The sequence below is a fragment of the Patiria miniata genome, unplaced genomic scaffold (assembly GCF_015706575.1).
Source record: "Patiria miniata isolate m_02_andy unplaced genomic scaffold, ASM1570657v1 HiC_scaffold_3, whole genome shotgun sequence".
NCBI lineage: Eukaryota > Metazoa > Echinodermata > Asteroidea > Valvatida > Asterinidae > Patiria > Patiria miniata.
In genome coordinates, this window is record NW_024037069.1 from 46,216,069 (window position 1) to 46,240,737 (window position 24,669).

The following is a 24,669-nucleotide window of genomic DNA, read 5'->3' on the forward strand; positions in this document are numbered from 1 at the left end:
AAAAATATTTTAATCTCGGGAAGACTACATCTCACCTAAAAGATATCACCAACCCGTGATCAAACATTATCTCGGGAAGACGATATCATAATAATGCCTATATACAAGATAACATGGCGACAACGTACTTCAAAGATGTCCTCCTGTGAAATATATAAAGATTCTCATCAACTCATGTGCCATTCAAGAGCTCTGGTCTCCATGCCCACTGATTTCAAACCCTAAACCCGATTTGTATATTGATAAACTTCAACCCTTGGAATGTACATTACAAATTTTGACCAAAAATTGTATCAAATAACTTATATATATTATTATCGTTAAGGCATTAAATAGCCACTAATTTTTCCATTTGACCTGACTTTGGGAAGTTTATTCTTTATTTAAACAAAAATGGTATTCAAAATATTTTACTAATTCATGTTTTTTTTTTTACTCTATGGCCATGCTAGGCAATGATGATTAAATCTAACGCTCCTGCTGGTGTGTTCTGCACTGTGCGCGCCATGTGCCTATACCCCATGCACCCCACCACGCCTTAATCCTTCACCTTAACCTTAAAATGTCAAAATCATTCATTTAATACAATCATAATTATTTTGGGATTAGTGTCCTCCTCAAACGTCGAATTATCGTTAGCTATCGTTGTCCTCAACAGCAGGTATTCTTCAATTATTATGAGCTTCCGTCGTTTTTTTTTAAAATCTTAATTTATACAATCATAATAAAACAAAATCAGCTCTAAATAAATTTGTTTTGTCTTCTTGAACTTATAGTATAAACTCTAAACTTAATGGTGTAAAGGTCACAGCAGTTTGAAAAATAATTTTGAAATTAGTGGATACAATGTCCAAAGTCCATAAAATGTATGTTGGCCCATTGGAATGCCGCACTACATTTATCCAACTGATATAATTGCATTAGATAAATTCTGACATAAAGATCCATTGGCGCCGTTGCTTCCTCCTCGATTTCATTGTGTTCCGGTTTTTTCATTACTATATAATCATCGTTAAATAATAGCTTTAAACCATTTTGTTCTCATAAAGGCCTAATTCTTTAAACCAGTCACTTTAATACAATTATAACAGCAAGGTAACTAAATTCCAAGGAACCTTCCACTCTTAATGAATATCTGAACCTGTTTACTCCAACCTTTGAGCAAATCACTAAAATTCCCTCGTTGGAATGTCTTTGAAAGTTTATCAATAACAGTGCACCTGGCCGGATACCGCGCGCGCGGCCTTTCAACCAATAAGAATCACACAGGAGCGTATGACCACGCCCACTGCGACAGCCACGCGTGGCCTACTCGTATACCGCAAGCTCTATTCAAACCATGTGTAAAATACGTAAGGCACAAAAAAGGCATGTCGCGTTAAGAGCCAAAAAAACCGGTACGGTATATGTAAACATGTTGGCAGTTATTTATATGCAAATTAATCTAAATCAAAAGGGCGTTCACCTACAGCAAAGGTATTTCAACGTACAATGTCCAGCAATGCAAAAGCCTAAAGACATGAGAGCAAAATGGACGACATGTGGACTCACGCATTACTATTAGTATTTTTTTTGCTGACATCTAAGCATATTAAAAAAGGTGATATTTAAACGGGAAAATGACAGATTTTTATGGTACAATAATCAACAATACCCAACACAACCTCGTATATGCGACGCAAGGAGGTTTTGCCTTCTTTTGGTTCTGTTTGGCCGGAGGAGAATATAAATTTTCACCCACCTCTGTAGTTCCATAATAACGTTGGACTTACCCCCGGCGAACTCCACTAAAGCTTGACTTGAGTATTTTCCAAAACCGTCATTCAGATCATTCGACAAAGTATGAGTTCACAAAATTGTCATGTGTGCATTCAGTTCAGTTCAGCACAAAATGAGCGTTCAAATGAATGCGGTTGCGAAGTCCAGTTCAGTTAAGTAAAATTAGTCTTACGACAAGTTCTGTAGGCCTACAGCAAAGTTAAAGTCAGTTTTTCGTTATTGATAACGACGGCGCCACAACACCAGCGTGCGTGCCCATGCTGCAGTTGCCCCCGTACACACGAGGCCCGGATTTTCGGTCGACTTGCCGGACTCCAAGCGTCCAAATTCGTCCAAAGACTCCATGGTAAGCCCGCGTACAAGTTTCACGTTGCAATGGTGGCTTGCATTTCATTAATAATGCCCGTTTTTTCTAAGACGGGAAGGTATTTGAGGCGGTATCCATGACGTAGCACGCGTGGCTCGCGTAGCCTGTCTCTCATTGGTCATGGTGACGTCTTCTTGCCAATCTAGCCAATTTGATTGGACGAAGGAGCAGGTAAAAAAAAAACATGAGCAGACGAGCAATGTACATGTTATTAGTGCAGGGGTCTTTTTAGTGGCGTATTTAATTGTTTTGTGAAATTCAAGAAATCATTCATGCAATTCGCATTGCATTTTCAGGCCCGGAATAACTTGAGTTGTACAAGAAACTACTTGTTTCATACTCCTGCATGCAATCGGACATCCAATCGTGCATAGTGACATCCTTAATCAAAATAATGTTAATTTAAATTCATGATATAGGGGGCCTACATACAATGATGGAGATAAACATGCATCAAATTTAAACGGGGGGAAATATATAGTCTTCTTTAGTATTAAAAGAGGGCGAAAGTTTGTGTAAGGCCTATATACATAAACAGTACTTAGCGCATGCATTATACAAACATAATGTCTCTATCTGGTAGCAAACAAGTGTCTTAAAAAGTGCCAAGGATGGGTCGATCAGTATGTCCGTTGGCCATAAGATTTGGTAGTAACCACATGTACATGGATGTTTTTTAGATGATGTTTTGAGGTTGGAGCGAAGATTCTTTGATGGACGCAGTAGCCTGTAAGTCCGTTATTAATTCCAGAGATTTTTATGGGGACCAACGTAAAGTACATTGGAAGTTATTTAGGTGCGGTTTAAACTTGAATGGTTTTGCGTCTGTGCGCTTCTGTGCGCTTGAACAGTTTTGCGGAGGAGCGCTAGCGTGATTTGAAGTAATTCTCGCCAAACTGTTATCGGTAAAACCCCCAAAAATGTGCAGAAAGTGAAATTCATTAAAGATGTCTTTATTTTTGTCTTGAATATCGGTGAAAGTTGTGGGTATCCTCCCCCAATTATTTAATTTTTTTTCATGAAGACATTTGTACTTCTTTTAATCTGTTGTCCGTAAAAGTCGCGGGGTCTGTGTATATGGAGATCAATGGTAGGGCCAGTGCAGTCTCCTCTCTACGTACGTCTGCTGCATGCACGCGCCTTTTAATCAACAAGATGCTGACCAAAGATCCTGACCATCGACATAGCGCCCTCCAGTGAGAATCTGTAACTCAATCAACGATTTTGTCACGTGATTTCAATCACGTGCTGAATTGCTCAGGTACTGTGCACCGGTAAGTTTTGCCATGTTTGATCATTGATGACTGATGTTTGCTGCAGACGCGAATTCATGTTGTGGTCTTTTCCCTTGTTTTACCCATGTATTGTAAATTGCCATTATGCCAGCTTGCACATTGATTCCCTCCGCTTTTTTTGTTTATAAATTGTAGCTCCATGTCGATGGAGCTATAGACAAGACTCGCAAAAGAAACAGGGTAGCAAGTTCGACGTTTATGCAGCTGACCGGTGGGAGGTAAAATCAATATTTTGTACTTATTTAAGGCCTGTTAATCATAATGTTATAAAAAAAACCGCAGTGGCTATTGTTACGGCAGCCGTAACGCATTTCCCATTTTCTATTGTTACGGTAGACTGCAACTTTTATAAAAACATGACAAGAAAATATCAAATTAGAAAAATAGAAGGAAAAAAGTGAATTTGAACGTTATGAAATTCGGACTTTATTTCCCTTTTAAAAAAAATCCTCTAAAGCCTCAGGTTAGAAAAGGAAAAAAATTCGAGTGCAAAACTGAGATTCGAACCCGCAACCTCGCGGTGCAAAATCCTACCCTCTATCGACTGAGCTGTCACACTGATCGCTAAATCGTGTGGAAACAAATAATTATATACCTGCGTGCGTATCAAAAAAGTATCGTAGAGGGCGCTAAACAACGACTGCCGTAACGATAGCCACTTCTTAAAAAAAAACTCATTCATCATGTTCATAATGAGGAAAGAATGTTGCAACCCGACGCTTCTTTTTTTCTTCATATGTCTTGCAAAAATGACGATAAGACATGAATCTGTGACTGAGAAACATTTCCATTTTTGTTAGGAAATACTTTAAAAACAATTCTTGCTCTCCATAGACTTTGTACACACCGCTGTAGCATCACGTTGCAACATTCTTTCCCTTAATGTGCCTATCAGATGTTTCCGCAACCCCCAACAAATTGAAAAAAGGAGAAATTCTGAAAATGAAGGTTATCAATATCATTGAGAACACTGGGACTGTGGGAGAATTTGGGAAAAAAGGTGCAACCTGACGCCACTTCATGGAGCGTCAAGAACATTTCTAAGTATCCTAACAAAATTGGAAATATTTCCTAGTCCCAGATTCATGTCTTAACATCATATTTGCTATGAATGACCTTCATTGAAATGAAAAATGAAGAAAAAAGTGGCGTCAGGTTGCAACAGTGTTTCCTAGAATTTTTTCTCTCGACCTCTCACTCACACATGTCTCTTGCCCCATAAATGTGGCCAATTTACTGGACTAACTCCGTAAATAAAGGCCACACTTGGAACATGTACACAAACATGTAGAACTTTGTCAAATTTTGATTTTCACATTTAGGCTTAGTTTGTAGTTTATTTTTGCTTTAGAAGCATACTCACCCTCTTTATAGGCTGATCAGAAAGTGTTGCCTTTTTCAGAAGTTTGGTTTCGTGAAATTTCATGTTTTGATATGCAAACGTAGGCAAACGAATCTGGAAATTTCACAAAAAATAGACATCTGAAAAAGGCAGCACTTTCTGATTAGCGTATAAAGAGGGTGAGTATGCTTCTAAAGCAAAAATAAACTACAAACTAAACCTAAATGTGAAAATCAAAATTTGACAAAGTTCTACATGTTTTTGTACATGTTCCAAGTGTGGCCTTTATTTACGGAGGTAGTCCAGTAAATTGGCCACATTTATGGGGCTAACATGTCTTTAGTGTTGTGATATGGAAGACTGCACTGAGTTTGCCAAATAATAAGAGGTCATGTGGTATCACCTTGTATTATTTTGTAATTTGTATGTTTCTTTAATCATGCCACTACTACTAGAAGTAGAAGTCGAAGACCTTCAACAAGTTCAAACTATTGTAAGCGCGGCACTCCAATATTGTGGCAATATTTCTCATCAGGTGTAAATATTATATTATCATACTCTAGAAGCAAGGTAAGCTGAACATTTTGTAATTCTGAAAGTGCAGGCAGGATACTTCATTCTTTCCTTCTCTACTTTACTCTCGGCCACAGATTGTAGATTTGTCCTGCAGAAATGGAAGGTGTCAACGTGCGAGGTGCCGTTCAGAGCTACTGCAGCAAACTGAGTTGGCAAAAGCGGTTTCCTATCAGCATATGGCTACCGAGGTATCGTCTGCCGTTCTTGTTGCATGACTTCATAGCTGGACTGACGGTGGCTCTAACTGTCTTACCTCAGGGTCTGGCCTACGCTAGTATTGCCAAGCTTCCTATTCAGGTTGGTGACCGTTGATTGAAAAAGGGGATTATTTTTGGTCCCAAATTTTGGGACCATTGTTTTTGGTTCAGTGTTCTTTCAGCAAAACGAAAACAAATCACATAGGGATGTGTGTAAAATTGTTTTTGTTTCGCTGAAAGAACGCACACCTTTTTTTGTGATCCGTGGACAGAACCTTAAAACGGTGCTTGAGTTTAAAATACCGTAACTTGAAAAGTACATGAGCGATTTGAATGATTTTTGTACTAAAAGAAAGCTTATGAATTGGGCTTTCATATCCTAGATTTTGAAAGTGCTACATGCAGAACTTCAATAAAACAATAGACCCGACATATGGGTTTCGGTTTTTTTATACTCACCCTGTATAAATGCCCCCTAAAAATGTTTAGCGTCCTGCCTTTTCAAAAGAAAAAAAGGAAGGAGATCCTTTTTTTTCCCCTCCAAAATGGCTGCCCGACTGGGCTATTTTTAAAAGATTGCCACCAGCTTTTGTTTTAAAATGGCCGCCACTTGGACTCAGGAAATGGCATACCAGCTTTATATGTGCTAGAATAGATGCCAACAGTTAAAGAGTTCAAAATGATGTTACTGTTTAAAATTTATAAATTTTTCGGTTTAGAAAAAGAAAAGAAAAAAGGGGGCGGTCTCAAATAAGGAAGCGGGCAGGGATGCTAAACATGTTGTTTTTTTTGTCGCTCCTTATGGTGTATTGCAATGATGGCCATTCTTTTTCATGTAGCATTTTGTCATCTCCGTCAGCGTTTTCCCCCCCCAAAAAAATTCTCAGAAACTAAAAACAGAGACCTCTATCAATTATTTCCTGTTGATTTAAAATTTGCTAACAAGTTGGATAAGTTTAAAAAATCTAAAAGTGGATTTTCCTTCTCTTATAGGAACGGGGCCCAAAACTGTACAATTGCCGTTGTCTGATATATGGTGTGGTTCATGACCATGATGTAGCTGAGAGTGCCATTCACCCACGATCACGTACAAAACCAATTGATGCACAGTGAAACACAACAAACAATTTGGGTGTTTTTTTTTAGGGTGGGGGGGGGGGGGGGAGGGGGTGTGACTTGTTCTTTCTGAAGTATATTCTGAATTTATTGTAGATGACTGTTCCCTTTCTCGCAGTATGGTCTTTACTCGGCCTACATGGGATGCTTTGTCTATTGCTTTCTTGGCACCAGCAAAGATATAAGTGTCGGACCCACTGCCATCATGTCGCTTCTTGTTGCAACGTTTGGCAAGACTGACCCCAAGAATCCGTTGCTGCATGATCCTGCCTATGCGGTCCTCTTGGCTTTCTTTGCCGGTGTGGTGCAGTTCATGTTGGGCTTTCTCCACTTGGGTAAGTTGAAGCCCCAAGGGTGGATCTAGCAAATCTAAGGGTCGCAAGCCAAGGAAAGCCAAAACTTAAAAGACACCATGAGGTGAATTCAAATAAATCAATATTCAATCTTTAAGTTGTCAAGTTTAAAGTCAAGTCACTACATGCAGTTATTCAGATGAGAATATTGTACTCATGTTTATATTCATTTTCCTTTGTGGTGCTCAGTGGTCTTGTGTCGAACTGGAAGGCTGAAAGGGAGTGGCGTCCCTTGCCTCAGCGAGATGGCTGGCTAATGTAATGCTAATATGCTCCTAAGTTGCCAAACAAATATGAATTGGTCATAGAAAGCCTGTAATTCGTCCTGGAAACAGTAGACCCCCCCTCCCCCTGTTCAGCTGCTGACCAGTGTTATGATATTAATAGAATGGGGCAACAAAATAATAGATGGAATGCAAAAGGTCTTCAATTTATTCTCAAATTGCCTTAGGCCAAACAAAAAAGTCTCCGGTTTCTGGTATGGAGCTTGCCCAAAAAGTGGTGCGGCGACGCAGCTTTTTTTTTTTTTTTTTACCTGATTTTTTTTGCTTCAAATGTCAGCTGATGACTGCAAATGGTGCCCGACTAAACTTAGTGCAAATGTATGGGAGTCCAGAGAGGCCACATAAAGCTTATTCTCGACCATAACCCAATCTAAAAAACGTTAAAATTGTGCAGCAGCAGAATTCCAGTCAAACCAGCGAGTTTGGCGGTTTTGAGACATCATCTTTCATTGACAATTTTTTTTTTTCATTTTGCAGACGTGCATGGCTACGGCGACGCGCGCGCATACCAGAAACTGGAGACTTTTTTTGGGGGGCTTTAGAATGCAGGAGAAAGCCTCGTACATTTCAAAATTTTCCACCTTCGCTCAAACCCCTGCCTTGACATCAAACACCCCCCATTTCCTAAAAGCTAGATCCGCCCCTGGAAAAGGCATGGTAAAGTCATGAAAAAGGTCATGGAATTTTATTTAAAGATTTCTGTGGGAACACTGTTTTATACCTTTTTCCATCAGGTGCCCTGACTGGTTTCATCTCGGCCGGCGTTATAGCAGGATTCACCTCCATATCTGCAATCACTATTGCATTCGGACAGGTCAAACACATACTCGGTATACACTTCAGCTCCGAGACATTTCTGGACGATCTTATTATGACATTTCAGCACATCAAAGAAACAAAGTAGGTTCAAGTTTACCTTTCGTTCAACATCAAATTAAAATTTTTGCATGTACAGGTTTTGGGATCCATGCATAACTTACTTTCTAGTATACCTACAAAACGTGTCACTTGGGCCATCCCTGTTACTGCTAATAATGGTTTATTTCAGGAATCTTCAAATCTCTCCTCTTAAAGGGAATATACAATATTTGAAAACATCAATAAATAAAACTACCAGGTTTTTATGAAATACCGCACTAGGATGTTGGTTAATGACAGTCTAAAGCATCCTGTAAAATTATGGCACCTGGTGTGAAGTCATTTTCAAGAAAATGGTATTTTTGTATACATTTCCAACGGTGGTCGGCCGACCACTGTTGGAAAAACCTAACTATTTTTCAACTACTGCTCCAACTTTACACTTTTTTCAGTCCAAATTTTGTTTGCTATTGGTTACATGTTCATGAACAGGTGCAGGCCAGCTAGACTGGTTCCCTTACCTTACAATTTTCCGGCATCTATAAATTGATCCATTTTATCTTTAGTGGAGTCAAGGAACCAGACTACTTGAACATTTTTGATTTTCTTGGTTTTTCCAGCATTTTTGAACACAAAAACTTCAAACATGTCAGTGTAACAATATTTTGATCTATTATACTAACCCCTCAAATAGTTCATTTCTGAAAATTACAGCAAAAGCCAATGATGTACATTCCCTTTAAGCCATCAGATTTTTTGTGTGCAATAACTGCACTACCTATTTTTTTTAGTTTGTACTTTAATAAACCAGTTCTGTTTTCTTTCTTTCAGTCCATGGGATGTTGTGATCGGTATATGCAGCATTGTTATTCTTCTAGCTTTACAGGTGAGTTTTTTTAATCGATTTCTTAATGACTTCCTTGTGTAATAATAATTTTATTTTTTTCTTGTGAGAAAGTCTTTGTTTTCGTTACAGGCTCCTTTTAAGAAGAATTAAAGGGAATGTACAACATTTGCTTTTGCTGCAAGTTTAAAAAATAATGGATTTGGAGGATTAGTATGCTATAGCAAATATTGTTAAAATGACTTGTTTCACTCTTTGGGCTCGTTAGATGCTGGAGAAACCAAGAAACCAAGAAACCCAATCATGTTCTTGTAGTCTGGTTCCCTGATCCCACTTAAGATGAAACGGAGTAAATTCTAGACTTTGGGGAATTGTAAGGTCAGGGAAGTAGTCTAACAGGCTTGTACTCCTTCACAGGTTTGTAATCAACAATTACAAAGAAAAAGCAGAATAACTAAATTAAAAAAATTGGGAGCAGTTTTCGGAAAAAAAACACCAATTTTATCCAACGCTGGTCGGTCGGCGTTGGTAAAATACAAATTTTCTTGAAAATGTCAGCGCACCAGGAGCTACGATTTGACAGAATGCTTAAGACTGTCATTCCCTAATAATCCAGTAAGGTATTTCGTGATTATGTGATCATTTCGTGTTTGATGTTTGCAAATGTTGTATCTTCCCTTTAACAAGGTATCCAAAACTGCAGGATTCTACTATGGTGTTCATGAGCATATGTATGGAAAAAATGGGAAAATTGCATTCACTCAGGCGAGGAAAACAGTTTCAGAAAACTATTAGACATTTTCTGATGAGTTGGTAGCACACTGGTGGCAGGTATGCACTGGCACACTCAATACTCACTTGACTGGAAGCGAGGTTCAAAATTGTCCCGAAATAATGGGGCATTAACCCTAACCCTGCTGAATCCAACAGAATCCAACTATGTCATATACCCGATGGAGCCTGTTGGATTGAGCAGTAAACCCCTTGTGTACATTCCTCATGCAAAATGGTGGATCCAACAGGCAACTGAAAATAAGGTCCAGTGGATTGAGCAGGAAACTCCGGTTGGACTCTGTTGGATTTAGCAGGGTAGTCCTGAGGAACTACTATGGGGTTTAGAAGATCGGCAACATTAGCTGTGTCTCCTTATTGTACTTACTGTATTTGTACATGTATTGGTCGGTATGTGTATTGTGACCCACCAGCACAAGACCAGTCACAAGGACCAATTTTTGCAAACTGGGATTTGGGGCTCATTGGAAAGGACTTTGAATAAGCTTTCCAATGATTTATAGAATATGGGAATCGGACAAAATCTGACAGATATATAGGTATTTTCATTCCCATTTTTCTGGCCTCTCAAAGTTAACCAAAAAAAAACCCCCCGAAAAAATTGCCCAAGAAGTTTCCCAAAACAAGGAGTTTCCCAAATGAACTCCTTAGTAAATTTTACAAATTAACTTTATTAAAAGTGATATATATATATATATTCATTATTCTAGTTTTTAGTACCTAAATCCGACTTTCGAAAATGTTTGCCTGTGCGACTTCCGACTGAAGTTGTGCTGGAGGGTCACATTTTGTTTTGGAAATTTTGTTGTTAAGTATCAATTCATTCCACATTTTGTGTTCCAGTTGTTGAAGCATCGCGAGATGAGTTGGGAGAAAGACGAATCTTACACTCCCTCTAGAGGCCAGCTCTGCACATGGAAATTCCTCTGGCTTATAGCTACAGGTAGGTTAAAGGAAAGATACAACATTTGCAAATATCAAAAAAACGAAATGATCAATTTATCACGAAATACCTTACTGGATTGTTAGGGACTGACATTCTAAAGCATCCTTTAAAATCGTGGCTCCTGGTGTTCTGACATTTTCACGAAAAAATGTATTTTTCCAACGCTGGTCGGCCGACCAGCATAGGAGAAAACTGGCTTTTTTCAACAACTGTTCCTAATTTTTCATATTTAGTTATTCTGACTTTTCTTTGCAATTAATTACACACCTGTGAAGGGGTACAAGCTTGCAAGACTGATTCTCTGACCTTACAATTCCCCAAAGTGTATCAATTGCTTCGTTTCATCTTAAGTGGGGTCAGGGAACCAGACTACAAGAACATGATAGGTTTTCTTGTTTTTTTCCAGCATCTACAAGCCCAAAACGTGAAACAAGTCAGTTTAACAATATTTTCTATAACATACTATTTCTCCAAATCCATTTATTTTTGAAAATTGCAGCAAAAGCAAATGTTGCACATTCCCTTTAAAGCTATAGTCCATCATTTGTAATTAGTGCATTTTGTTCGTTTGAAGCAACAAAAGTGTTCAAAATCTAATGAAGGATACTGAACAACTTACTTGATGAAGTTTTAGCTCAGCTTCAGCTTCATATTCCGAGAAAAACAGCATTCTAGGATCTCAATTTAAAATCAATAGTTGCTAAATCATGTTTCGAATTGTTTTGAATTGCAGCTTTACGCGATGTTGCGCACTGATCCAACGAATTATAGCAACCGCGCGCGCCTGTGCGTCGTTCCAATGCTTGTGCGCGCTGCGCCGAATAACAAAACAAACAACTAATTTAAATTTTCCTACGGTGCTTCTTAAGAAGCACCGTTGGAAATGCCTTCTTTCGTTGATTTCTTCAAAATGAGAGCTTGCCAGAAAGGATAATTTCACAGGGAGTTTAGTCCCCTTACTATCTTTCAACTAGTATGTTTTTCAACAATAATTACGCCCGTTACTTTTTTGGATAGCTGCAAATGATGGACTCGGGCTTTAATGAAACTGTAATATCTCAAGTCCAGACCACTGGGATATTAGTTGCAGACAAAACATAAGTCCAAACGTGAAGTCCGAGTTATAAACTGAGCTGTATGCTGACCATCTCAGGCAGTGAGCTGAGATGGTCTTTGGAATGTTTTCGTTGGCCTGATGAGCAGGGGTAATAATTATGATGTACCATGCCATGAGCATGTATATGCGCAATACGGAAATCAATATTATAATTTAACACAACATCTGACAACAGAAATGGTTCGTTTCTGTGGTGAATGAACATGATTCAGATTTGGTGACAAGCCCATCGCAAGTGGATTGCAGGCCAATTTCAAAGTCATCCAGTCTCAAGTCAAGTGAGAAGATATTAACAAAGAAATTAAATTTCAATGTTATTTTTCAATTTTTTTTTTGAGATAAAATCAACAATGTGTATTGCACATATTGCACAACGTGTATTGCTGTAAAAAGTAGATTTCGTCTGTGATAGCCCCAAAAAGCCAATTATAGAGAGGCTTATTTCCACTGGGGCCCCTGACTTAGAGATGAATTACACACAACCTGATCCAATAACACCTAAAATAAGATGATAAAAATCTTATTTTTTTCATTTGTTTTCATGGTTTCTCAGAAGTTTCTGATTTGACTTGTGACTGACTTGGAATTCGAGTTTTGATTGACATGTGATTGACTTAACTACATGTACACGTACCATTTTACCTAGTCCGAAAATTTGGGACTCTCAATACTGTGTATGAGAGTCCCAAAACTTAAGGTATTGAAAACATGCAAAACAAGAAAATAGACTGGCACCTGAAACAACCAGTCCAACACAGCTTCAGTACAGCATCAATCAACCATGCCAAAACAATTAAAGAAACATGTGGCATGAAGCGGGAACTAGTCGCAATTTACTACACATTTCTCCATAGTCAAGCCACCAGACTATAGACACTGACTGAAGAGGTCAGTCTTTTCAAAAAGTTGGGCCATGGTTGGACATGCACCAGTCTAGTCTTTAGCCTCATGTTGAAATCACTTGACTTCCCTCTCATGTGCGAAATATTGAAGGAAAGTCTCCTTTAAAAATTGAATTCAGTCTGCATATTTGGTTGGCGAAATACTGAGGACATTTTCTTGGCTCCAGTGGAATTTTTGGAGAAATTTGCTAGCTAAACTGTGAGTAAAGTGGGCCTGATTTAGTTTTGCACGTTTCAGAGCACTCCAGAGCCCTGTCTGCTTTTTACCAAGAATCTAGATCTAGCAGGATCTGAGAAATTACTAGCAAACCTAAAGCACACTGTTATCAAGCTAATGCTCACTCACGAGGTGTAGCGTGCTTTGAATTTCTTGGATCTGGCTGCCAAATTTCCCAAGGTGGGATTTGGTTCATCTTGTTGATAGTACCTTCTACTTCCACAGTAAATCATGGCCACACTTGTGAGTAATTTGGACTGGTTGCATTGGAGAGAAAAAATATCAAACCCAGTCTTCAATTTGGGTGGATTCATAATGCAGTGCGCCACCAAGAGTTTGCCACGGAGAGTTCATTTTTCCTAGTGCATTGTGGGAGATGGTCGACAAATTCGCAGTTGAAATTGTTAGTTTTTCCGGTCAGTAGTTTCGTAAGCGTATGATTCCAGTATCTGTTTGCCCTTTTCTTTTCTTTTTATCAACATGGTGTTTTTTGGTATTAGGCGGCAAAATGCTATGCCCCAATATATAACATATTTAGCTCAAGTTGTCTACTGACACTCATTCAAATGGCCTATGTTTTGTCAACAGTAACTTACTTGAAAAAATGGACGCTCCATCATAACTCTTGGTGGCGCACTGCATTGTGAATCGCCCGAATTGGATCAAGGCGGCTAATCCTGAGTTGTGTGTGTTCCATTCATTTATTTTAGGCCGCAATGCCGTCGTAGTAGTCGTAACGGCCCTGATAGCTTGGACGTTACAAACGCAAGGACTAGCTGATAAAGTGACAGTCACTGGACCAGTCCGGCAGGGACTGCCGCCATTTCAAGTCCCAGATTTTTCAAAGCCAGACTTGTTTAGTGTATGTATTTAATGAAAATATTTGTATCTTGTTTTTGTGGTTTTGTTGTGTTTTTTGTTTGTTTCTTTTGGTGGCTGTTTTTTTTTTTTCCCCCTTTTTTTTTGGGGGGGGGGGGAGAATTCCGTTTTCTTTCCCGTTGACAATTTTTAGACCAAGTATATTACAACCCAATGTTGCATTGTATTAACAATTGTGCCCAACGAAATCAAGGGTACATGTATTTTATTAACCCGAGCCGCCCCAACTCCATCAAAATCCACCCCCCTGTTTTGGTTGATTTGGGGGACTTGGTCCAGAAGGCCTGGCATGACTAAATATTGATGGAGTATGATGGACTTGGGCCTAATAGCCTGAAGCAGTTGCAAGAGGTATCCGATTGATTTTGCCTAGCTTCCTGTACTGCTATTGTGCTAAAAGCCACGTGTAGCAAGTCCATGAATGTCAACCAGTGCCTCAGTGGTGGATTCCATAGTGTCATGTACAGTTTTGTATTGGAAGCTTATGGATTGATGGATTTTGATAAACTCGGTCCAGTTCTTAGAAAAAGACGCTAGGGAGTTAGGGTTAAAATTTTTGTGAAATGTTTGGTGCGATTTAGATTTGGAACCCTTTTTAAGACAGATTGGCATTTAACTGTTTTTTTTTTCACTGCGCCTTGAGCATCTCATTAAGATGGATGAGGCGCATTTATATATGTACACTTGTACTTATGCACACTTGTACTTATATATTTTTTAATATTATGTTATTATTAAGTTATGAAGTTCCAAGATTTAACAAAACAAAATGATGAGTACAAAAACAAAATGGCTGTTGTTCTTATTTCAGGTACTTGAGCTGGGATTAGCAATGATACCTCTGATAGGATTCCTGGAAGCTATTGCAATCGGCAAATCATTTGGTAAGGAAAACAAACGTCTGCATTTACTAGCTCTTTATGTCAGGATGTAAGTCCTCTTACTCATACAGGATTTCTTTGCTTTTTTGAATTTCCGATAACGTACCAGCGACTTGTGCATTTCTTGTTAGATTTCTTGCAAAAGTGTCAGAGCTTTTAAATCCCTGTACCTTTTTTTTGAACCTAACTATTGAAAAAAAAAATTAAGCAAACTGATTAAAATGTAAAGTATGCATCCACTAGTTCTTTTCAAAACAACCTTTGTATCACTCAAAAGAAAAGTTTTCCTGTGGTATTACCATAGATTTCCCACAGTTTACTGTATGTTTTTGCCGCCTACTTAACCCTAACCACCCCAACTCCATCAAAATCCATCCCCCATTTTGGTGGATTTTTGGGGACTTGGTTCAGAAGGCCTGGCGTGACTAAATGTTGATGGGGTATGATGGACTTGGGCCTAATAGCCTGAAGCAGTGCTAGGGGTATCCGATTGATTTTGCCTAGCTTCCTGTACTGCTATTGTGCTAAAAGCCATGTGTAGCAAGTCCATGAATGTCAACCAGTGCATCAGTGGTGGATTCCATTATGTCATGTACAGTTTTGTATTAGATGCACAGTGATTGATGGATTTTAATGGGCTTGGTCCAGTTCCTAGTAACAGATGCTAGGGAGTTAGGGTTAACTTAGCATTCTCCCCTTGTGATAAATACATACACGTCTAGTCTTCACAGTCATTCATTTCATTGGTTGCAGCTCGACAGAATGATTACAAAGTGGAACCCAATCAAGAACTTATTGCATTAGGTGAGTAATATTTTCAAACACATGGTATTGATTGGTTAACATCCCAACATTTGTTGGCTGGCATGAGAGCTACTTTAGTAGTGCAAATAACGAAGAACACATGGTCGCAGTTTTGTAGTACTCGTACCCGTACTCATACTCAGGTACATTTTTTTGGTACTCGCACTCGTACTTATGAAAATGTACCCGTACTTGTACTCGTACTCTCAAAAAAAAGTTACCTGAACTCATATACTCATACTCGTATTTATGACAAAGTACTTGTACTTGAGTACATTTATTGGTATTAGTACACTCATACTCGTACTCTTGGAAACGTACTCATACTCATACTCCTATTAATGAAAATGTATCAACTACGCACTGCACAGCCATGCTTAACCATTAGGTCTGAGGACAAGGCATTGTGTTTCATGACAAAGTTCTTGTACTTGTACTCATGCTCGAGTACTGTTATTAGATTCCTACTCATACTCGTCCTCTTGGCAAAGTACTCATACTCATACTCGTGTTCATGAAAATGTACTCAACTACGGACTGCACAGTCCTGCTTAACCATTAGGACTGAGGACAAGGCATTGTGTTTCATGACAAAGTTCTTGTACTTGTATCCATGCTTGAGTACTTTTATTGGTATTCGTACTATACTCGTACTCTTGGCAAAGTACTCATGCTCGTGTTCATGAAAATGTACTCGACTACGAACTACACAGTCTTGCTTAACCTTTAGGTCTGAGGACAAGGCATGGTGTTTCATGACAAAGTTCTCGTACTTGTACCCATGCTCGATTACTTTTATTGGTATTCGTATTCATACTCGTACTCTTGGCAAAGTACTCAACTACAAACAGCACAGTCATGCTTAACCATTAGGTCCGAGGACAAGGCATTGTGTCTCCCTTTGTTCCGACATCATAACACTCTCCCATATACTTGGACGTTTGAGGACCGTTCTCACCAAAAATGCACATTTAAAGACAACAAATGAATCTGTTTTGTCTTTGTCTTGCTGTCTTCATGCTGTATATCATACACCTACACTGTAAACATTTATTACACGTAATCAACATTTATTGAACATTTTAGATTTCCGTTCTTGTTTTGCCTATGTTCAGGGTGTTGCAATTTGGCAGGATCTTTTCTGTCGGCCTACCCTGTCACAGGAAGCTTCTCCAGGTAATTTTTCTACACATTGCTTCATAAATGTAAATACGGACACCTTTGGCTGCCCAATTTTAAGGTTTTCCAGTGAATAGGCATTAGGGTATGAAGGAGTGAATTCGAGACATTTATTCAGATCAAAGATATTTCATATACTTTTTGGATCATAGGAAGTTGCACAGAGTTCAGACTCTGAATACAAGCTATTTCTAAGATATTAGTTTTATTGCTAAAAGTAAACATGAATATCTCAGATGTGCACTGTAGGGTAAAGTCTGTCCCAAGCCAATGTGGCCCATTAGCCCGTCGTTCATCATTTATGTCTGGTTTCCTTGGTATGAAACGACTGAGAATATTTCTACTCCCCCTAGATAGGATGCCAGTCCATCACATGTTATTCCCCAGCTAATGCCAGTACCCATTTACACTCCTGGGTGGAGAGAGGCAAGTAGGGGTGAAGTGGCTTGCCTAAGAACACAACATAATGGCAAGGAGACAAATAATATTTCTATTCCCCCTGGATGGGATGCTAGTCCATCGCAGGTTACTTTCAGCTAATGCCGGTACTCATTCTAATAGGTGGAGAGAGGCAAAAGGGGGTGAAGTGGCTTGCCCAAGGACACAACATATGGCCAGCAGCTGGACTTGAACCCCTGACCCTCTGATCATGAGTCACGAACCCTAGCCACGAGGCCACACTCCCCCCAATGTACACTATGGAGTAACAAAGTGTGACGTCATTTAGAACCAGGAAAGTGTAGTGCAAACGAATGGAGTACGTGCGCGTGTTGGTTCACGGGCTGAATCACGCGCTAATGTCTTTCACACACATTTTGTGTGTGTGACGTACTCACTTCGGTACTCAATACTGTCTTTAAACAACTACATCATGAAATGAATTGTTCATTGTTGGCAGGACGGCCATCAATTCTCAGAGTGGAGTGAAATCGCCAGCAGCAGGCGTGGTGACCGGAGCGGTGGTCATTTTGGCTCTGAGCTTTCTGACTCCTGCCTTCTACTACATTCCCAAGTCAGCCCTGGCGTCCGTTATCATCGTGGCGGTGTTGAAGATGGTCAATTACAAGATTGTGTTGGCTCTTTGGAAATTGAGAAGTAAGTTGTGTTGTTCCAACTTAAAAACCTCCTTTTCCCCTTTTTGTGGACATCTGCAAGAACCATATTATTGTCTTGTCAGCCAGTAATTCGATATTGTAAAGTAATAATTTGATAGTTGAGCATAGGCCAATTTTTATTCGGTCGATGTCTATTCAAAAGGGTCTAATTTTTGTATTGCTAGAAAATTAGTAATTTAGAAAAGGAATCTTATTTTCGAATGAAACTCTCAAATAGCACAGGGAATGCATCTTTAAACCATTTAACCCTACTATGCAAACATACATTCTGTGCCAAGGAGTCCTTTCAGTCAAAAGCAATCAAGTGACTGTTTTCAACAGTTAACAATTCCCAGCCTACATAAAGCAGGATTGACTGGCTGGGACTGTTTATGTAACTTGATACAGCTGTGCTCTGACCCCGGTTGATTGATAAACCAGGTGTGACCACAACTTGCCTGCCTGTTCATGGTCTGTTGACTGAGTTTGACGTGCCACAGTGCTTGCTTGACATATGATCTGACTGCTCGTGACTCGCCCGTGTTAAAAGTATAGCAGGGGAGGTGGATTGAAATTCTGACTGTCTGTGACTCTTTCAATAGCAGGAAGGTTAATACTTTTCATGTGGTGTTTTTGTGTTGCAGAAATAGAGCTTCTAGCCTTTGCTGCCACGTGTATATCATCCCTGTTTGTGGGTGTAGCCTATGGCACTGCTATCGGAATAGCCGTGGATCTGCTGATTATGATGTACTACATAGCTAGGCCTGGCATCAAGGTGTTGGAGCCATTATCATCTGGGCAGATGGCAAGACCTGTAGATGTGGAAACACATGTTCAGGTAAAGATCCCTTGTATTGAATCCATAGTCACCCTTAAAGGGAATGTACATCATTGGCTTTTGCTGTAATTTTCAGAAATGAACTATTTGAGGGGTTAGTATAATAGATCAAATATTGTTACACTGACATTTTTGAAGTTTTGTGTTCGAAAAGGGTGGAAAAACCAAGAAAAACAAAATTGTTCAAGTAGTCTGGTTCCCTGACTCCACAGAATATAAAATGGATCAATTTATAGATGATGGAAAATTGTAAGGCAAGGGAACCAGTCTAGCTGGCCTGCACCCGTTCATGAACATGTAACCAATAGCAAACAAAATTTGGACTAAAAAAAGTGTAAATTTGGAGCAGTAGTTGAAAAATAGTTAGGTTTTTCCAACGCTGGTCGGCCGACCACCGTTGGAAATGTATACAAAAATACCATTTTCTTGAAAATGACTTCACACCAGGTGCCATAATTTTACAAGATGCTTGAGACTGTCATTTACCAACATCCTAGTGAGGTATTTCGTAAAAACTTGGTAGTTTTATTTTTCAATGTTTGCAAATGTTGTATATTCCCTTTAATTCACCCTAATTTTACATTTTGGTTTGTAGTATAGATTCAAGATTGCAAAAATTGAAAAAAATGAAATACCAATGATACTTTTGACCTTTGGTACATCCAAGGTGCGGTCCACAGCGGCAGTAGTGGTCCAGCTTGCCAACAGTGTATACTACCCATCTACAGAGTACATAGTGGATGTCCTTAATGAACAACTCCATGAGAAGGATTATACACGGCCAGTTATAGTGGATTTCAGCTGTGTGTCGGGACTCGATTACACCATTGTGGAGGTACGTACAGCCAGTTAACATTTTTCCTTGCGCAAAATGTGCTGTTAAACCAAGTATTTTCAATATTGGGTTTTTACCCTTTACAAATGCATTGTATGATTTACCTGCGTATCTTTTCAAACAATCACTAGGGACAACACACTGTATATATACAGTGTTTGTAAAATACGTTGGTAAAGGTCAACACCCAATATGGAATTTGCATCACTCTGATGTAAATTCGGGCGATTCACAATGCAGTGCGCCACCAAGAGTTTGCCACGGAGAGTTCATTTTTCCCATTGCATTGTGGGAAATAGTCAACAAATTCGCAGCGCGGGACATTGGAAACTGTTCGTTTTTCCAGTCAGTAGTGTTGTAAGCGTACAATTCGAGAATATGTTTCCCCTTTTTTTTTCTTGTTATCAATATGGTGATTGTTGACAAGGCGACAGAACGCTACGCCCCAATCTATAGCAAATTAGCTCAAGTTGTCTACTGACACTCATTCAATCGGGCCATGTTTTGTCGACCGTAAACTTGAAAAGTTAACTCTCCATGGCAAACTCTTGATGGCGCACTGCATTGTTAATCGCCCGAATTCCATCTTAAGAAAAGTAAACCAAGTATGTATTGGCCCTGTGCGCGGACAAGAGAGGGTGCTTTTTTACCACTTTCATGAGCCTTGTGAACAGGACACGCCCACTGATCTCCCTATAGCACTGCGTGTGCCTACTGGTTCGCATGCATATAGTGTGAAGTACGCATGACTTCTGAATGTGTACAAAGACATAGTGTCTTTCACATGAGCAGAGTTTATGCGTGAGCATGATTTATGCCGAATACTCAACTGTCGATGTCTGTACATATACCCATACTTATGGACTAATCGATGGCCTGCCCACTCATAGTCTGAGTATCACCCATTATCCACGGAGGCAAGTCGTGTATAACGTCTGATATGTCTAGACATGCAGATATATGCAAGCCACGCGCCAGCCAATCGGAGTTGACTTTACTAAATCATGACGTCATAACATTCCTAAATCAGGACTAAATGGTTTGATTGGTCAATTTGAATGCGGTGTTTTGTAATACAACAGCAGCCGCGCGCAATTTTGTGTAACATGATACAGAGCGCGTGACACATGTTTTTATATCCAATTGTCTATGAGGCGCAACGGGTGAATGACCGAAGACCTGATATAGAAAGTGCCCGCTGATTGGTCACAATCTAGGAGGTCAAGAGGCAGGGTCTTGCCTAATTATCAGCGAATCTGTTCAGGCATAATAGACCTTTCGCCATGGTCTATTACATAGACTAGCCCACCCACACATTGCAGGCAAAATGACACCAAAGTGGTCCTTCAAGCATTAGAGGTATTATGGTTATTACTGTTTGTTGATTTGTTTCCAGGGGTTAAACGATGCCTTGAATGACTTCAAGAAAGCCAACGCTGAGCTTTTATTTGCGTGTACAAAGGTGAGTCATTTGCATGTTTCTACAAAAAAATCATGCATGAACTGAGGGTTGAAAATGCTGGCTGTCTGTGACCTCTATGACCATTTCCACTTCTGGCTGTTAGTTTCACTGTATGTCAAAGGGCTAATCTAATATTCATAGATACCTAATACAGTTTACCCATTCCTATTAGTTGAGAGTCTGTCACGTGGCCAGTCTTAAAGGGATGATAAGACCGGCTGGTTGGTCTTAAACACTTTTTCAGTGTCACATGAAATTTGGATTTTAATGAAATTTTATTGGTTGAACGTTCACAATCCTCACATATAGGCATGCGCAATACTACCAGTGAGTCAATATTTTATAGTCGTAAATTCACGACGCACTCTCCACAGCTGCATCTGCGCGTCATCGTGCAGTACGCGTGCGCCAATCTCCATGAAAGGAGTTGTTTACGTCTTGCTCACGAGCTGGACACTCCATTATTTAGCTAGAGGTGTGTTTTGACTTTTGGACCGAACAGTTTTGATTTTATGACCGAAAAAGGTATTATGAAGGGGTTCGCCTCGGGTAAATATCAGCATTCCAGACTCCAACCAGTCTTAAACATAGTGTTTAACACCTCCCTAGCACACATTTATTCCCTTACTAATGGACTTTTAATTCAAGTCATGACTTATGTTCAGCTAATGCTAGTATGGAGACGTTCTAAAGATAGATGACCCCAAAAATGTCTGCCGTCACTTTGTTTTTGGACAAAATGTCTGAAATGCACTATATAATAGCAGATTGGTGATAAGATTGTTCAGTTTGATGATAAAAGCATGAAATTTGGCACGCAGTCAGAATATGTCACGGGAAAGATATCTGGCTATAGGGCCATCGCAGATTTGTCCTTTGAAAAAAACACCATAGAATAGCAAGCAATTTTCAAAATTTTCAAAACGTTATTTTATGATATTTTTTTCAAAGGACAAATCTGCGATGGCCCTATTGCCAGATATCTTTCCCATGACATACTCTGACTGTGTGCCAAATTTCATGCTTTTATCATCAAATGAACAATTCCATCAAATTGTGCACCAATCTGCCCGACTATAATAATTTCCAAATTTTGGATAGGGCACTAATGAGTACATTTCAGACATTGTCATACACAGGGAGATTGTGGACATTCCCTTTTCACTCCATAGTGTTGGTTGTCATTGCTTCACTTACAATATTAGTCGGAATATTCATGTTAACGTTTGTGTTTTTTCATCTTGCAGCCCAATGTGAAGGCTTTACTTCAAAAGGCTGATTTAGATGGCATGTCTATTCACAGCACGGTACAGGATGCCCTCAGAAGCTTGGAAGAAAGTTAGTTTTTAATCCTTGATGACTGACAAAAAAATGTGTGCCTGTCCAAAGTTGTAGTTTCGAGGTGTGTTGCGCAAATGTTTCTAATGTTAACAAATGATTTCCAATAGTAAATGCAGAAAGAGCTTGCGAATGCTTTCTATGAGTATGAAAAACCTGTCAGGAAATGTGCACCTCTCTTTCCGTCTCTTTGATGGAAATTTATTGAAGTAACATGGTTGTTTGTGCCCTTGGGCAAGACACTTAACTACAATTCGGGCGTTTCACAATGCAGTGCACCACCAAGAGCCTGCCACTGAGAGTCAATTGTTCAAGTTTACGGTCGACAAAACATGGCCCATTTGAACGAGTGTCAGTAGACAACTTGAGCTAAGTTGTTATTGATTGGGGCATAGCATTCTGCCGCCTTACAAAAAACACCATATTGATAAAATGAAAAAAATAGGGCAAACAGATATGCGAATCATATGTTTACAAAACTACTGACCGGACAAACTAATAATTTCAAATAGCCCGCGCTGCTAATTTGCCGACCATCTCCCACAATGCACTGGGAAAATTGAACACTCCGTGACAAACTCTTGGTGGCGCACTACATTGTGAAAGGCCTGAATTGCCTCTCTCCACCCAGGAGTATAAATGGGTACCTGTGAGGGTAGAGGACCGAGAGAGAGACGCGGCTGCTGCATGTTCTCTTAGCCTGATGAACGGGGGAATAATTATAAAGCGCTGTGAGATTGTCGATACGATAGAAAGCACTATTTCAGAATTACAATTGCAAAATGTTCTAAACACTCGCGCATGGTTTCTTCGAAATACGGTGCGGCCAATGCACATCACGAAAATTTGACGCCCAAAATGCTGATGCACGTGGCAATCAGTAGGAAGTGACGTCGTTTGAGAGAGACCTATTCATAAAATCGGGGCCTTGTTTGTGTTTTCGTGTTTTCTGTAGATCCAGCATCTTCTACATTTTGACTTCGCTTTATTTTTTAGATTTACTTGAATACTTTTTTTGTTTGTTTTAAATCAGGCTGAGGAACTTTGAGAAGTTTACGTCCATCAACAAGTGTGTGCGTATCTTCCTGTAAGTTATGAATGATAAATGAAGTCGTCTTCCGACATTCTTGCAAACTCATCCTGTCTGCATTGCCTATTGCTACTTATTCCAAGACATAATCTTGCAAATTCATGAGAATAACGTGAATTCAAGTGAGGCAATGTTATTACTTTTAAGTGCTGTTCCAATGTACAAAAAGTAAAAGTGCCATAAAAACTGTGCAATTCAGTTGGCTGAGAACTGTAGTTATTTGCATTTATTAACCTTTTGACTTTCAGAAGTAATCGTACTGTTGGAGCTTTCTTTGTGTTGCCAGTCTTAAAGGTTTTTTTTTTAGATGAAGGCATGTTTTTGTAACAGTTGCTATACATATGTCAAAGTGGTATACATATTTATCTTCAAGCAAACTTGTTTCCTCGATCCTAATTGGTCAATCCATGGCAACAACGGTGTTATTATATACTGTATCGCAGGGTCTATATCGCACCCTGCGAATTGCGCTACATGTATTTCAAGATGCTAGCGACATTCTCACTGCATGCCCTAAACCGCTAAAATGTTCATGTAAAGCATGTGAGTTCCAACTTTACTGCGCTTAAGTTTGCTTAAAGATAAATTGTCATCACAATCGCACTCGTGGAACACGGAAAATGTAAAAAACTATAGTGTTCAACATACGGCCGAGTGGTATTCAGCCTCGTGGTATGTGGGACACAGACGCACTACATTAGTCCGTGTTCCATTGGTGCCCACAGGATAAGTAATAGTATCATTGGAACTACATGGACAGTTACAGATACATTCATTCTTAAGTATGCTGAAGGAAAAATATTCGTGGTTTGGTATTGTACACATAGCCAATATTAATATTAAAAGTTACGTTCTCCATGCTATTTTCGTATTTCATCCCGAAAATATATTCCATTTTTTGAATGAGACATTGACCAAATCAAATCTGCCCATGTTTAGTTGCTGAAATATTACTTTACAATTCAGAATTTATTGGCTGCCAGACAATAAGTACGTTCTCACGGGGTAGGCCGCTTCCCAACCCACAATCAGCATAGATAATGTACGGACCTGGACCGAAACCAGTCTGCTCGCAAAGTGGATCTGTTTGTGCCCAAAACAAAAGGCTTTTTTTCAGAGGGTTGCAAACATCCAAAAAAGAGAAGAAAAAGGAGGCTTTTTGCTTGGAATAAAAATACACAAGTTAAAAATTTATTTATAGAAAAGAGTAAAATTAGTGTACAGGAATTGCAACTTTAGTTTCCCTTTAATTTGGTGGGTGGAGGGGGGGGGGGGGGTGGTTAA

General features: G+C 39.4%; 1 protein-coding gene across 3 annotated transcripts; it reads left to right on the forward strand.

Moving 5' to 3' along the window:
- Nucleotides 1-3,401: 3,401 nt before the first annotated feature.
- LOC119737935 (sodium-independent sulfate anion transporter-like) lies at nucleotides 3,402-24,662 on the forward strand. Of its 3 annotated transcripts, XM_038212609.1 has the most exons (19): nucleotides 3,402-3,420; nucleotides 3,577-3,659; nucleotides 5,434-5,656; nucleotides 6,791-7,007; nucleotides 8,044-8,209; nucleotides 8,999-9,053; nucleotides 10,647-10,746; nucleotides 13,696-13,847; nucleotides 14,676-14,748; nucleotides 15,499-15,549; nucleotides 16,665-16,725; nucleotides 17,627-17,823; nucleotides 18,467-18,660; nucleotides 19,328-19,495; nucleotides 20,892-20,957; nucleotides 22,205-22,295; nucleotides 22,955-22,958; nucleotides 23,046-23,050; nucleotides 23,329-24,662. In XM_038212609.1, exons 3-19 carry the CDS (start codon nucleotides 5,456-5,458, stop codon nucleotides 23,331-23,333), a joined length of 1,806 nt encoding a protein of 601 aa, XP_038068537.1. In that variant the 5' UTR covers nucleotides 3,402-3,420; nucleotides 3,577-3,659; nucleotides 5,434-5,455; the 3' UTR covers nucleotides 23,334-24,662. The 3 variants fall into 3 exon arrangements, with proteins under 3 accessions (XP_038068537.1, XP_038068538.1, XP_038068539.1); XM_038212610.1 differs by lacking the exon at nucleotides 3,402-3,420 and having other exon boundaries at nucleotides 3,427-3,621; XM_038212611.1 differs by lacking the exons at nucleotides 3,402-3,420; nucleotides 22,955-22,958; nucleotides 23,046-23,050 and having other exon boundaries at nucleotides 3,427-3,659.
- Nucleotides 24,663-24,669: the final 7 nt, after the last annotated feature.

Coding starts and splice junctions, on each gene's coding strand:
- LOC119737935 (XM_038212609.1), top strand. CDS start 5,456: ATGGAAGGTGTCAACGTGCGAGGTGCCGTTCAGAGCTACTGCAGCAAA. Junction 5,657..6,790: donor TTGCCAAGCTTCCTATTCAG/GTTGGTGACCGT, acceptor CCTTTCTCGCAG/TATGGTCTTTACTCGGCCTA. Junction 7,008..8,043: donor GTTGGGCTTTCTCCACTTGG/GTAAGTTGAAGC, acceptor TTTTTCCATCAG/GTGCCCTGACTGGTTTCATC.